Raw genomic sequence first — 15,320 nt, 5'->3', positions numbered from 1 at the left:
TAAAACATGTGTCTGAATTTATGCAAGAATATAAAATAGTAAGTGTCTATTCGTACTTTATTTTTACTTTTGCGACGTCAGCACGAGTTAAATACGTACATTACGACTAAGATGCGTTAAAAAAAAATAAAAAACTAGAATCCGATCTGACAAATTTGAGACTTTTGGCAACATTTATTAAAGAAAATGTTATTTTAGATTTAAACTAGTCTAAATATTTATTGATCATAAAATAAAATTTATAATTTTTTGTAGTAATACACTCAAAAAAAGCTAATTTCTTGCAGCATTTATTAAAAGTCTAAATAAATAGATATATTGAAAAAATTACAAATACCAACAGGTATTCATTATTATAAAGATTTAAAATTGAAAGCAATAAAGTTATCTTTATACTTTATGTATCTGTCCAGTGAGTTAAATAATGAAATATATCAATAATAACAGAATCTGAGTAAAAAAAAAAACGTACTGTTCATTATTACGAAATAATGATTTATAAATTTCTTTTCTTTAAGAACAACATTTTTACTTCCCCAGCTATATAGTTATACTGTGTAGTTATACAGTATATTATGTAAGGGAAAATGTGCTAATCGAGGCAAATTTTGCAAAACGGTTTTTTTGCAGATACTCCTGTTTTATGACTCTTTTAAGCTAAAAGAAAATGTTACCATTAAAAAATTCTTGAATGTAGGTATGTACGTACGTAGGCATGTAAGTATGGCTGTTTTTTATGTTTCCAAACTAGATGGACCGATTTGAATAAAATTTGGCCTGATGATTTCTGTATAGGGCATTGGGGATATTTAATTTTGGCCACGTTCGATCAAGGAGGCAGGAAGATACGAAACTTGTGGATCTCGTATCTCAAAATTTCATTGAAAGGGTAGGTAAATTTTTTCACGTAATTTAATTTCCCTTCTGAATAGTGTTTGATCTTCAAACACTCATAAAAGGGTGGAGGCAAAAAACTTCTCTTTTTTGTAATTTCTTGATTCAAAGTTACATTATTGAACTAATTAGATAATTCCATTCCATTAATATGTTACTTTGGTTATATGTTTGGCGATTTCGTTAAGAGATGGGGAATAATTTACCTATCTTTTGCTTTTTTTTAATCAATTATCATATCGCTTGATACTTCAGACTGGACTAGGAAATCTTGTACGATAACTCTAAATACCAATTACTGATTCTAAATACCAATTATTGATGCTATTTAATTTTGATTAAAATTGGTCAAGGAGTGGGAGATATGGTTTCATTTTTAAAAAAACAGAAAAAAACATTATATTATATTGTAAAAAATATGGTTTCAACCATATACAAGTCATTTTACGTAACTGATTGCCTATATTTATTTGTGTATTTAGTAATAATTATATTAAATCTAATTTTAAAATATCGAAGAAATTAACTTAAAAATTTTACTGATGGAAAAGTAAAAATCATAAAAAAACCGTTCCGTAATAAAACGAGACGTGAATTCATGGGGTAACGGCTGATCAAAGACTATGAACCACTTTCGTTGAGTATTTGATGGAATGAAATTTCTTACCCTATTGTGCAGAGGCAATTAACAGGGAAATGTTTATTTATTTGATGGGGAAACATTTATTAATTTGGGGTTTTACACGATCTACACTATTTATTATGACTGATATTCAACAGTTATTTTCATGTACAACATAAATTAAAAGTCAGTCGTGCAATGACGAATGCCCTTACATTATCATATTAAAATACAAGTAAATTATTAAAAAGAAAGCGACCGAGAAACCTCTAGTTAGCAGTCAGTTTTCGCTGAATTATTTCAACGCAGAAAGAGAAATGTATGATAGAGAAAAAAATATGAAAGAAGAATTAGGAAATATGTTTCGTTTCTAACTCAGAATGATGTTATAAGCGTTTTACAATATTAAATAATATTTAAAACATTTTATCAAATTAATTTTTTCCAAATGGTACACATTCTGATTCGGATAATTGATGCAAAGAGTTTGATACTTTATTGTGAAAATCGATGCATCCGGTTGTCGGCTTACTGTATCTCAGAACATATGCAAAAATAAGAATAAGCAATAAATAATTATTTCTATTTTCTGTAAAACCCAATTTTTTGATTAAAGAAAGATATATTTAGAACTTTGTCGAAATAAGTTGACAGTGTTTGTTTCACACTATGACACCCAAACCTTTTTAGTACAGAACACACTTTATAGATACATTTCAAAACATGTCCGATAGTAAATTACGCATAGTCATACGTTTCTTAGTAGCAAAAATAATCACCTCGGAATATTTATGGCGAGTAAAATGGTGTACTGTAGCTAATACCCAAATAGTTCGACACTGATGTAAATTATTAAGGAAGCTCATAAAAATGTGTACCCCGGACAGTCCAATGTAACGCTAAAAATAGCAATTGTGAAAGATACTAACTCTGAAGTTTTCAGTATTGTAAAAAGCAATCAGGTTGCTACTGCTGAAATTCTTTTGTTGATGCCTTTGTGCTTGAAATCGACGTTTACAGCCGAAAATAAGCTTCCTCACTAAAAATCCTGTGCGAAACAGTTACTCCAATCGCCTAGTAATATTTGTTTATTTTTAATTCTAATTTTAATTATTGTAACATGATTTTACATTTGCTTTAATGAGAAAGATGAATAAAATGATAGTTGAATGGCAGACCTAGTCTGGAATTGAATTCGTGGTCTAGGTACAACCACGTCATTATAATTACTAAAGTGGATTAAGTAATCAGCTTTTTATAATAACAATGGATTTACTCGGGTTAAATATTTCTATGTATAAAAAGTCAAATATCTACTGGTTGAGGGCATTGTGGCTAAATAAAATTTCGATGTCTTATTGAACGCCCAAAAAACTTATATGATTTAAAAGATAGTTCATAATATTGCTCCTAAAAAAAAAACACAAAAAGATTTTTTTCAAGAAAGATTGATGACTGTGTTCTAAACCGGTCATAGGATATTACTGATAGAGAATTTATCCGGTGGAATAACAATAAAACATCGATAAGTATTGAGTAGGAACTTCGAAATACAACCAAATAGAAACACCCGTTAATCTTGACTGATACTTTTTTCCACCACATGACATGCTTGGCCTCATTTTTCTCAAAAAACATTTTCCAAGAAAATTTTAAGCAATCTCAAGAAGATTTAAAGGAATGTCGCAAGGAATTTAAATTGGGAATTTTTGTTACATTTATAACATTCTGCAGATCTTGAGATAAGTTTACCTTCTCTTTCTCCAATTGTTTTTTTTAATATTATTCTACGGTAACTCGTGCTGAATAAAGAGTGAATCTTAAGTTGTATGTAAATGTAATAAATAATCTATAACTCAATATAATAAATAATATATCCAACATGTTATGATTACGGTGGGAAAGAATTTCTTCAATGGCGTAAAATCATTTTGTAATTAAAAACTGCCTTTAGGGTTTTTTATAAATACTTTTATTAAACAAATACAAATACGACGTGGTAATTTCTCAGTGAACTCTATATAAGATAGTTCTACAATTCTAGATGTATCTTAATTGTTAGCGTTGCATGAAAAATGATTGCAGGCACGGCAAGTATTAATATAAAAACTTTGTATCATAATTAAAAAAAAAATTATAACCCACTGATTATGAAAAATAAATAAAGATTTAAATGTTAAAACTTAAAAAACTGGTTTTAATATTTAATCAACATTAGGTAAATTCGTGAATGATCAACATATATACAGAGTGCTCCGCGAAGAAACTTTCAGGATATGTTCTGCTGGTGAAAATAATGAAAAAAGTTCATATAAACATAGGTCTGGAAACGTTTTGTTTTCGAATTACGGCTAGCGAAAGATTTCGCTCGGATTTCAGATCTTCTTTTTCCTGTTTAGCCTCCGGTAACTACCGTTTAGATAATACTTCAGAGGATGATATGTATGAGTGTAAATGAAGTGTAGTCTTGTACATTCTCAGTTCGACCAATCCTGAGATGTGTGGTTAATTGAAACCCAACCACCAAAGAACACCGGTATCCACGATCTAGCATTCAAATCCATGTAAAAATAACTAACTGGCTTTACTAGGATTTGAACGCTGGAACTCTCGGCTTACAAATCAGCTGATTTGGGAAGACGCGTTCACCACTAGACCAACCCGGTGAGTTCGGATTTCAGATCTAATAAAAAAGAACCCCTACTGTAATTTGTGGGACCCAAATTAAGGAGTAAAGTTAGTGATTTCTTATGTAATTTTAGCTGGAAAATAGAATGAAACAGGTTTCAAAACTGCAACTCCAGTAGTATTTAAGATATCCGGCGTAAAACATAAAATTCGGTGTCGAAAACAATTTTTTTTTAGATTTGTAGTACAATAGCTTTGTTAAATGACTAATAAATGGAAGATTTAGTAAGAAAACTTATATAGAATTTAATTTTGAGAAAATTAATGTAAATCCAGCCAATAAAAAGTAAATAAATATTTTTTTAAAATCGGGTTTTTATTGAAGCAAAACAGACGAAAAGGTTAAACAGATCTCCCGGTTAAGGTTAAGGCACCTCCCGGTTTTCAGTGAAAACAAATGGTCCAAAAAGTTCGTCATAAATAATTCCACAACAAACATTAATGTGAAATCTGTTTGGAACTAGTTTCCTCAGTACCATGTGGATTGTCTTCGCACCATAAATTACTATTTTTAGAATTGAAGACTTCGTTTCTCGTAAAAGCGGCTTCATCAGTTAATAAAATTGAATTTGCCTTATCAGAGTTATCTAGAAGCCGACAGTTTAACCGCTGGGGGTAATCGGTTGGTCGCAAGTTTTGAACCTTCTGCAGGAGGAAAGGATAAAAATCTTCTTTCCGTAGGATGCGTCGCACTTTTTTTTTTTGATAAACCAGTGCGATATGAAATTCGCCTTGTACTAGTGACTGGGCTATTCCGAATATACTGAATCACGTGGTATTCATCATTAACGTAATTTACTTGGCGTTAAACAGAAAATGAACGCTTAGGAAATGATTCTTTCGTTTGAAAATGTTGATATACCGAAGAAAATGTTTTCGTATTTGGAATCCGCCTTCCACGAAATCTCTCCTGATATTCACGTCGATCAACTTCAGAATTTCCGTTGCAAAATCTACAGAAATTTCGTTTTATGAAATCCGTTCAGAAAATCCGTTAAACAAAACTTATATCGACAGATTACTCGTTAAAAATTAAAACGACATTTTTACACTACGATGTGATAACATTACACTTCCTTTATTTGTATGATAATTTATGACAACAAATTCAAACGAAGTCCATGATTTTTATAGTTGACCAGCTGTTAGTAGTACCAACCTATACGAAGAATTTTTTAAAATACACTATTTCTTAAGTAACATACATTTCAATCTACTTTTTTATGTAATTATTTCGGTTTACCTGTGTAAATTATTGAATATACACAGCTACAATATTATTTTACAGCATAAATTTTGTATTTATTTTAAAATTATTTTCAGTAATTAGGGTTTTTGTTTTTAAAAAGAATGTTTATTAGGAACAGAAAAAAATAATACAATTTTCCGTTTATTTTTCGTCAATAAAGAACCGATTTTTGTAACTATTTATTCACTTTTTATTGACTGTATTTACATTAATTTTCTGTTTCCATTATGATTCTGTATAAGTTTTGTTACTAAATCTTCAGCATTTATTGGTCATATAACAAACTTATTGTACTACAAACCTAAAAAAACTTGTATTTCGACACCGAATTTTGTGTTTTACGTCGGATATCTTAAATACTATTGGAGTTACACTTCTGGAACCTATTTTATTCTATTTCCCAGCTCAAATTACGTAAGAATCATCAATTTTACTCCTTAATTTGGGTCTCAAAAATTACAGTAGGGCTTCTTTTCATCAGAAGAGCATAAATCCGGGCGAAATCTTTCGCTAGCCGTAATTCGAAAACAAAGCGTTTCCAGACCTATGTTTATGGAATTTGTTTTCATTATTTTCACTTGTTTTGAACATGTCCTGAACGTTTCTTTGTTTTTTTTTGTGGCATCTTTGTTTCTTTAGTTTCAATCACATTACCCCTAAATAACTTAGCCTGTTTATTTCGATATTATAGTAAAAAAAAATTATGAAGTATTAATTATTCTTATATTTATAATATTCATTCTAATATTTATTTCTTACCAATTTAATAAAACTTGTTTTTTCGTTTCCTTCATCAGAGTGTCAAAATTGATTTCCTAACTGCTCTTCCACCTGAAGTATCTGAACAATTGATTGAATATTTGGAAGGAGAAGACATCTTAGTCGCTAGTCACGTTTGTAAGGAATGGAAATACCTTTTAGATAATGACAATACTTGGAAAAAACTTTGTCAGCGTCGTGGTTGGGCAATGGATGGCCAAACTGTAACAGGATGGCGAAACGTTTATTGGTTAAATCGCAATTGGACTACCGGTAGATATGCACAATACACAATTAATGGTGACGATCTCCATCCTACGGAACACAGGTAATTATAGTAAACAATAATTATTAATTAATAAAGGTAATATATTTTTTTTATTTTTTACAACACTATCTGAGTATCAGGATCAGATTACTAGGATCATCATTTCTCCTATATTCCAAATTATTTTTTCATCTATTTTCTTTCTACCAACAGTTTCCTGCCTTTGCTCATAATATTTTCTGTAGCCCCGAATGAAAAATTCGGGTTAATTAAATGTTTAACATAATTTATAACTAACAGATAGATAATGTTGCTTGTTTGTGGTCCTATCAGCATCGTTGATATTATTTTGGTATTCTTTAAATTTAATTCAAAACACGAATACATTTAATAAAATTTATTAATATTATTTTTATTTATAACCATTTGAGAGGAAACTTCCAGTTCACATATTAGGTATACTACTAATTGTGAACATTTTTTTTAGACTTTGGTGCGACGTTTTAACATACTAATGTTTGGCTCATTGACTTTTTTAGCAAACTCAAATAAATTTATAATTTGGATGGAGCAAGTCGGTCTTGATGTTATATATCTTAGGCCTTAGCTATAACAAAAACAAGGAACGGAAGGGGTGGTGTAGCGACCTGACACGCTACGAGGCGGGATTTTCTCCCCTCGTGGGGGGGGGGGGGGAATTGAGATGTAACAAAAACACTCGGCTTGTGTCCGGACTGTAAGGTCGATGACACTGCGGACCATGTTCTTTATGTTTGTCTCCGGTACGAGGCTGAACGTAACAGAGTTGTTAGGGAGCTCGAGAGAGTGGATTCCATTCTTGATCTGCGAGTCAATTGGAAGACTCGCAGAGAATGGAGTATCGTGGATTGCTTCCTCCTCGCTTTGAACAGAATGACGGAAGGGTAGAGTAGCACCCCGGGTGGGTAGGGACCGCCTGGGCAGTTGATTGGCCGGAGATAGGCAGTGTTGGCATCGAACCACGGTTATTAGTAAAAGTAATGGTAATTATTGTTAATGTTAGCTATTGGCGGAACGACGACTGCATTGCCGAGGGTATGGGTAACCATGCACCCGTGAGGTGTAGCGCCTTCTCGACGATGGTAGTAAGTGAAAGTAAACTTCACGCGGAACTCTGCGATGGAGCTGAGTGGGAGTAGGAGGTCAGTCCGCCTCTCCCTGGTAGACCAGACTGGAGTCTATAATGAAACAAAGTCAGGGGTATGAACAACCGAGGCATTTACATCAGTGGCATCCCAACGAGGCCTGGCTTATTACTGTGACATGAACAAAGTTAGAGGGCGAAAGACGGCTCCCGTTAAAGCCCATCATGACTTGCCCTGGGGGGGGGGGGAAGCGTCACAAGGCGGGTGTCTTCCACTATGGGATGTAAAAAAAACATTACTTTGGTCTCTGTTTGATGCGTTGATCAAAGTTCTGTGGTTTAGTGTCTACTTTCAGTAATTTGAGCTAGTCGGTCGAGTATCTTGCACGATTTCATAATCTTTATTGCCTGTTACACTTCTGTTGAAAAATAATTTACTGACACTATTTTTTTTTTTTTTAAATTCTATGATGTTACCTTTAAATACATTAAAATTTTGTGATTATGGTCTCCTCATCCTAAATTGTACAACCTGGTTTCAGTTTTTCTTTTTTTTTTTTTTAACATAAGTCACGGTAATACAAATTTATCTAAAGCAATGACCTGTTAATTAGATTGCGTAAGAAGAAAAATTCCTTTTTTTCTTCTGAAAAACACTTTCATTTAGCTCAAGATGTCTGCATTTATTGTATAGCTTTTTCTCTGTTGTCATGATGATATTCCAGCTGAAACTTCACAAATTTATTATTTATATGTATATATAATATAAGCGCTATAAGCTATTATACAATGCGTAAATAAAGGAATTAAATTTGGAAAAATTGCTGCCATTTAATTTATGCAGATTCTCTGTTATTAACCGGTTCTTTGGGAAAATAATATTACTCGGTACTAACTGTTTTACCAAATTGCTTGTCAAGATCATCCGTTAGAGATATCTAGTAGTCTTGCACACTAAAAAATAAAAATCATATTAGTCGGCATAGAGATTAGGAAGTTATATATTTCATATAAGTAATTAAATTGGTATAACAATTTAGTATAAATATTTAAAATAAATAAATGTAAAAGTAGATGAAATGTTTTATTAAACATGTATAAGAGGCTATTCATTAATTTTGTAAGTCACAATTATTTTCTTGTGTCTCTGGTTGTATTAATTAATCGTTTATTTGATCAAATAAACGATTAATAGCTAGATCTAGCTATTAGCAGTGATTTGTTCTAGTAAAGTGAGAATATAATACCAAAAAATAAATTAGTTAAGGGGGTTGTGGTTAAATATGAAGTTTTCTTGATTAGTTAACTATATTCAATATTAGTTGCATTATATCTTTGCCTTTGCATCTGAAGCTTAATAGCGTTTACATTATAAAGGTAAAACACAAGAGTGATATTTTATTCTATATATATAATGTAGATATCAAACTAACAGAAAATAACTAAGTCATTTTATATACATTAAGCAGTTTTTTTTTACATTACTGAAATATTTCTTCAAAAATGAAAAACTAAACAAAAGAACCTTTTGTCATCATGTTTTAATCTTAAAGGTAAATGAGGAACCTTTAAAAAGGGTTTTTTTGAAGTCTAAATCAAATTATAAAAATCAAACCGAAAATGTTTCGAAAACAGTTAGTTTTCGAAACATATCAACATTAAACGAGATAGTTAATCTCGTTTAATGTTGATATGAAGCAGTAGTTATACTAAGTCAACCATTTATAGGACGTTCCACTTTTTGGCAAGGGCTTTTTCAACTTGACCTCGACTTCAAAAAAAGTTTATTTAAATTTTTCACATTGCTTTTTAACATATTTTAATAAAAGTTAACACCATAAAATTTGTTAGGTTAATGGAGAAGTGTTATTGTGTAAAATAAGACCGTTTTTATTTATTAATATGAAAATCATAAAATTATCTCTTTACCTTTTACTTTAATAACTATAGTATCAAATTGTTTTTTAATCTAAGCTTTACTAAACAAAGGAAATTAATTATTTGTGTAAATATATACACGTATATAATTTCCTTTATATATATTGTAATAAGACTAGTATAACAGAACTGGATAACGGATCCATTAAGAAGAAAGTATGAGAAAATAACAATGAAAGGAATCCAGGAGACTAAAAGATTAGAGGAGACTTAATAAAAGGGGGAAAATTATCCATTTAGCAATGGTTCTTTGTAATACTGCCAATGGCACGTCTAATAGGTGTTGTTCGACGAGAAGGTTACCGGACCAGAGTAGGAATTTATGGAAAAATGTAAGGACACGGACGATAATTCTCACGCTTCACCAGTTAAGGAATGTGACCGGTTCTGCAGGTCAGGGTATATAAACTCTGTATGAACTAGTGAGACAGTCAGTATTATGTGAGTAAGAAGCAAAATTAAGCGTGTAGTGCTGCAGGGTGTTTTCGATATGACGTCGCAAGCATTCTAGTGTGGACAGTAGGTAAATTCAGAAAGTTTGGTGAGTTATTGATAGATAGTAATGATAAGTGACTGTTAAATTCATTCATAAATTATTAGGGTAGTTCTATTGTTAATCAGGAAAGGTATTTGCAGTGAATGTAATTGTATGAACCTTCAACTGGTTTAATCTTATCTTGTTATTAATGCAATATTAGGTTTATTATGAGCGGTCATTACAATGTCTTTCGTCAATGGGACTGAATTCTGGTTTTTATGATTTAACTACCTTTAAGTAAATCCTGTACTTGAAATTTTATTTTGTATATAATTCGTTGATTATTATTATTACTGACTTTATTATTGTTATTGCGGTTGTTATTCACTATTATCATATTCTTTTGCCGTTATTACTATTATTATTATTATTATTATTATTATTATTATTATTATTATTATTATTGTTGTTAGTTGTATATTATTGTCAATATTATTATTATTAATTTATTTTATTTTATTTATGTTCTTAAACTAATAAATTGTAATTATATAAACATTTTTAATTGTTAGTCTCTCAATATCCTGATCAAGCCGCGTACACGCGACAGTATATACCGGGTGATATTTAAATATGGAAACAGCTTTATACTGCATATCTGAGAGGTATTTGTTGACAGAAAGAAATTGAGCTCTACATATTTTAAAAAAAAAGTGCATTATGGTGGTTGTTTAATTTTTGTCCGCCATACTGAATCAAACTTAATTTTTTAAATAGGAAGGTGGACATATGATACATGATTTCGATTTAAAATTTTACAAAAAAAAAGTGGTGAAATCCATTTTTCTGTTGATACCTTCGTTATCGAGTTATAAGCATTCAAAATTCTTTTACGACCTATCTAATGATTTGGAAATTGTTCATTTAAAATTTGCCGTGCCCTTAGATAATAATGAATTGGTGGCCCAGCTTGCTGAAACCATACGTTATTATTTAATTCATGTCCGAGATTTTCCTGGATTTTTTTTTGTCTTCAGTCATTTGACTGGTTTGATGCAGCTCTCCAAGATTCCCTATCTAGTGCTAGTCGTTTCATTTCAGTATACCCTCTACATCCTACATCCCTAACAATTTGTTTTACATATTCCAAACGTGGCCTGCCTACACAAGTTTTTCCTTCTACCTGTCCTTCCAATATTAAAGCGACTATTCCAGGATGCCTTAGTATGTGGCCTATAAGTCTGTCTCTTCTTTTAACTATATTTTTCCAAATGCTTCTTTCTTCATCTATTTGCCGCAATACCTCTTCATTTGTCACTTTATCCACCCATCTGATTTTTAACATTCTCCTGTAGCACCACATTTCAAAAGCTTCTAATTTTTTCTTCTCAGATACTCCGATTGTCCAAGTTTCACTTCCATATAAAGCGACACTCCAAACATATACTTTTAAAAATCTTTTCCTGGACTATTCCGTCTATTCCAGGAGCCTTTCTGTCATTTAAATCGTTTAATGCTCTCTTAAATTCAGATCTCAGTATTGTTTCCCCCATTTCATCCTCCTCAACTTCCTCTTCTTCCTCTATAACACCATTTTCTAATTCATCTCCTCCGTATAACTCTTCAATATATTCCACCCATCTATCGACTACCTTTCGTATTATATATTGGTGTACCATCTTTGTTTAACACATTATTAGATTTTAATTTATGTACCCCAAAATTTTCCTTAACTTTCCTGTATGCTCCGTCTATTTTACCAATGTTCATTTCTCTTTCCACTTCTGAACACTTTTCTTTAGTCCACTCTTGTTTCGCCAGTTTGCACTTCCTGTTTATAGCATTTCTTAATTACCGATAGTTCCTTTTACTTTCTTCATCACAAGCATTCTTATATTTTCTACGTTCATCCATCAGCTGCAATATATCGTCTGAAACCCAAGGTTTTCTACTAGTTCTCTTTATTCCGCCTAAGTTTGCTTCTGCTGATTTAAGAATTTCCTTTTTAACATTCTCCCATTCTTCTTCTACATTTTCTACCTTACCTTTTTTACTCAGACCTCTTGCGATGTCCTCCTCAAAAATCTTCTTTACCTCCTCTTCCTCAAGCTTCTCTAAACTCCACCGACTCATCTGACACCTTTTCTTCAGGTTTTTAAACCCCAATCTACATTTCATTATCACCAAATTATGGTCGCTATCAATGTCTGCTCCAGGGTAAGTTTTGCAGTCAACGAGTTGATTTCTAAATCTTTGCTTAACCATGATATAATCTATCTGATACCTTGCAGTATCGCCTGGCTTTTTCCAAGTGTATATTCTTCTATTATGATTTTTAAATTGTTGGGTGTTGGCAATTACTAAATTATACTTCGTGCAAAACTCTATAAGTCGGTCCCCTCTTTCATTCCTTTTGCCCAGCCCGTATTCACCCACTATATTTCCTTCCTTGCCTTTTCCAATGCTTGCATTCCAATCTCCAACTATTATTAAATTTTCATCTCCCTTTACGTGTTTAGTTGCTTCATCAATATCTTCGTATACACACTCTGCCTCATCATCATCATGGGCGCTTGTAGGCATATAGACGTTAACAATCGTTGTCGGTTTAGGTTTTGATTTTATCCTTATTACAATGATTCTATCGCTATGCGTTTTGAAATACTCTACTCTCTTCCTGGATATTTGGTAAAATCCTATCGGCTAACAAGTTGCAGTAAGCATCTCCTGTAAGATTGTCATCTAAAATAAAAGGCCCTACAATACAATGAACAACGATTTCCGCCCAAAGAGTGCTGTGTATGAGCTTCCAACATCCATCTGGGATTATTATCGCTAAAACTTCAGTTTTGCTTATTCACATGACCATTTAAAATAAAAATCGCTTCATCAGTAAATATTACTGAAATAGAAAAATTTGTATCTATGTCTAACCTTTGCATTATAATATCACAATACTCAACTCGGCGCTCAAAATCATCTTCCGAAAGTTCTTGTACCAGGTATAGCTCATAAGGGTGGAATTTATTTTTTTATTAAGTTTTTGAACCGGAAAACAACTGATGTCATGTTGGACAACAGTTTTCCAATCGATGAATGAGAGTCATCAACAAAGAAAGGTCTGCAATACATCTAATGACTTTGCATTAGTTGTGACAGTTCTTGGTCTACCGGTGCGAGGACGATTTTGTACGGTTTCTTCAGATCGCTGTATTGTCTTGATCGCAGTCAATTTACTAATTGTTTCTCTGTTTGGAAATCTATTATTAAATAAATCACATACCTCTTTCAAAGGCCGAATTCTGCTACCATACCTTTACATCATCAAGAGACTTATTCTTTCAGTTTCAGTTAAAGAAGGCACTGTTATTTGAAGATTTAATATTTAATAAAACTAAATAAATGAACGAGGAAACTAATAATAAAACTTTCACAAAAGAAAATTTGAACCTCAAGGCTTACAACTTAATTTTTACTAGCACTATCGAATTTTACCAATACAAATATGTTTAAGTAAAAAGGTGAATGAGGAGTTAATAAGTTGCATTGTTTCAACGTAATACAAACTACATTGTTGTAAATTAACAGCTGATTTACTCAACTAAATTTGTAATACATCTTTTAAGTAAGTATTTCCAGCTGATTTGTTTCATTTACGATATTTAACAAACATCAGTTGATATTAACACGAAGTTAATTTTTACTTAGAAAATATAAGTTGATGTAGCCGTTTATTTGTTGTGTGTTGTTAATTATTAGTTATTATCAATATTATAGCTCTGCTTAAAGCTCGTTATTGTCTGCATTATGAATATAAAATGCAATAAAACTGTTTATGCAGCGAGTTTTTATTCGTTTTATTGTTAAAACGATTTTTCCGCCACTGCAGTTTTGAATGCTTATAACTGAATAACGAAGACATTAACAGAAAAACGAGTTTCACCATTGTTTTTCTTGTAAAATTTTAAATCGAAACGAGGTGTGATATGTTCACCTTCCTATTTAAAAAATTAACTTTGATTCAATATGGCGGACAAAAATTAAAAACCCACCATAATGAACATTTTTTTAACTATGTAGAATCTCATTTCTTTCTGCCTTCAAATACCTCTCAGATATGCAGTATAAAGCTGTTTCCATCACCTGGTATATATACATATATATATATATATAGCCTATGACACTACCGGTCACATAATTTTTCCAACGCAGAGTCATTCATCTAAATTAGTTCAGCTGTTGAGCTGCTACGGTGGAAAAAACACACATACACTCTAAATACATTATACTCCTTTTTGGGCAGTCGTGTAAAAAGGATGTAAAGTAAGAAATTGTTAAATTAAAATATTTTTTTTTTAAATCAGTAGACTACCAAAGGTTCTTTCGTAGTCTACTGATTTAAAAAGAAGTTCGACCCGAATAATATAAATGCTTATATCTTACCGTTAACTTATATCATATTTGTTTGCATACAAATGTAAATAATACAACGTACATACATTGTGAGTACTTAAAAAGAAAAATAGGAATCGATAAAGATTGTACTTTAAAATAATAATGAATAAAAATAATAATGCTGTGTGCGTTATGTAAATTATATGAAATTAAAAAGAAGTTTAAAATGATGAAGTACAAATATAAGGCGACGCATTTTAGCGAAAGAACGAATAACAGTATTAATCTAAAGTTTAGTGTTTACTTCATGATCAGTGTATACATTTAGTTCATCGTATGGTGTACTACGGGTAAGTGCCACAATGAATTTTAAAGCTTGGGCTACGACGGCTAGTACCATGCCTATTATCCAAACTGAAAACATTCAGTTTAGTTTTCAAACGCAGAAGAAAATTACTTTCATGTAAATAGTACTTATCATTTTATGTTACTGGACGGTATCATGGATTACGTTTAATTATTTTCTAATTCTGCTGTTTATACTTTATAAATGATTAAATATTTTGCCATAAAAAGAAATGTTATGGTATACTTTTAAATGTTGTAAAAATGAAGGCCTATTCTCAACAAGTATTACAATTACGTCAGCGGACAAACGCTAAATGATAAATTAACTGACATTGTAATTGTCTGACATATACGAGCATAGCTATAGTGATTTTATTTATGGTAAAAATAATCATGGCTCATAGTTTTTAAATACAGCTAGGCCAATATAAAAATAATTACCTATAAGCCTATGTTATTGAATGCGAGTATAATCCAGTAAAATAATTTTCCTGTATCTATTGATCCTGTGAGAACATTTGTGTAAATTCCACTTCTTTTTATTCTAGTTTTGAATGA

General features: G+C 31.4%; 1 protein-coding gene across 1 annotated transcript in view; it reads left to right on the top strand.

The window, feature by feature from the left end:
• The window catches only part of LOC142317935 (uncharacterized), a 53,485-nt gene that overhangs the window by 25,274 nt on the left and 12,891 nt on the right, over positions 1 to 15,320 (top strand). Inside the window, exon 2 of the mRNA XM_075354473.1 lies at positions 6,251 to 6,540. Within this exon, the coding sequence (XP_075210588.1) occupies positions 6,251 to 6,540 (290 nt within the window). The remainder of the gene's footprint in view (positions 1 to 6,250; positions 6,541 to 15,320) is intronic.

This window comes from Lycorma delicatula, chromosome 1, assembly GCF_047948215.1.
Source record: "Lycorma delicatula isolate Av1 chromosome 1, ASM4794821v1, whole genome shotgun sequence".
Lineage (NCBI taxonomy): Eukaryota > Metazoa > Arthropoda > Insecta > Hemiptera > Fulgoridae > Lycorma > Lycorma delicatula.
The sequence above is the reverse complement of the archived record's forward strand: the minus strand, read 5'-3'. Positions and strand labels throughout refer to the sequence as shown.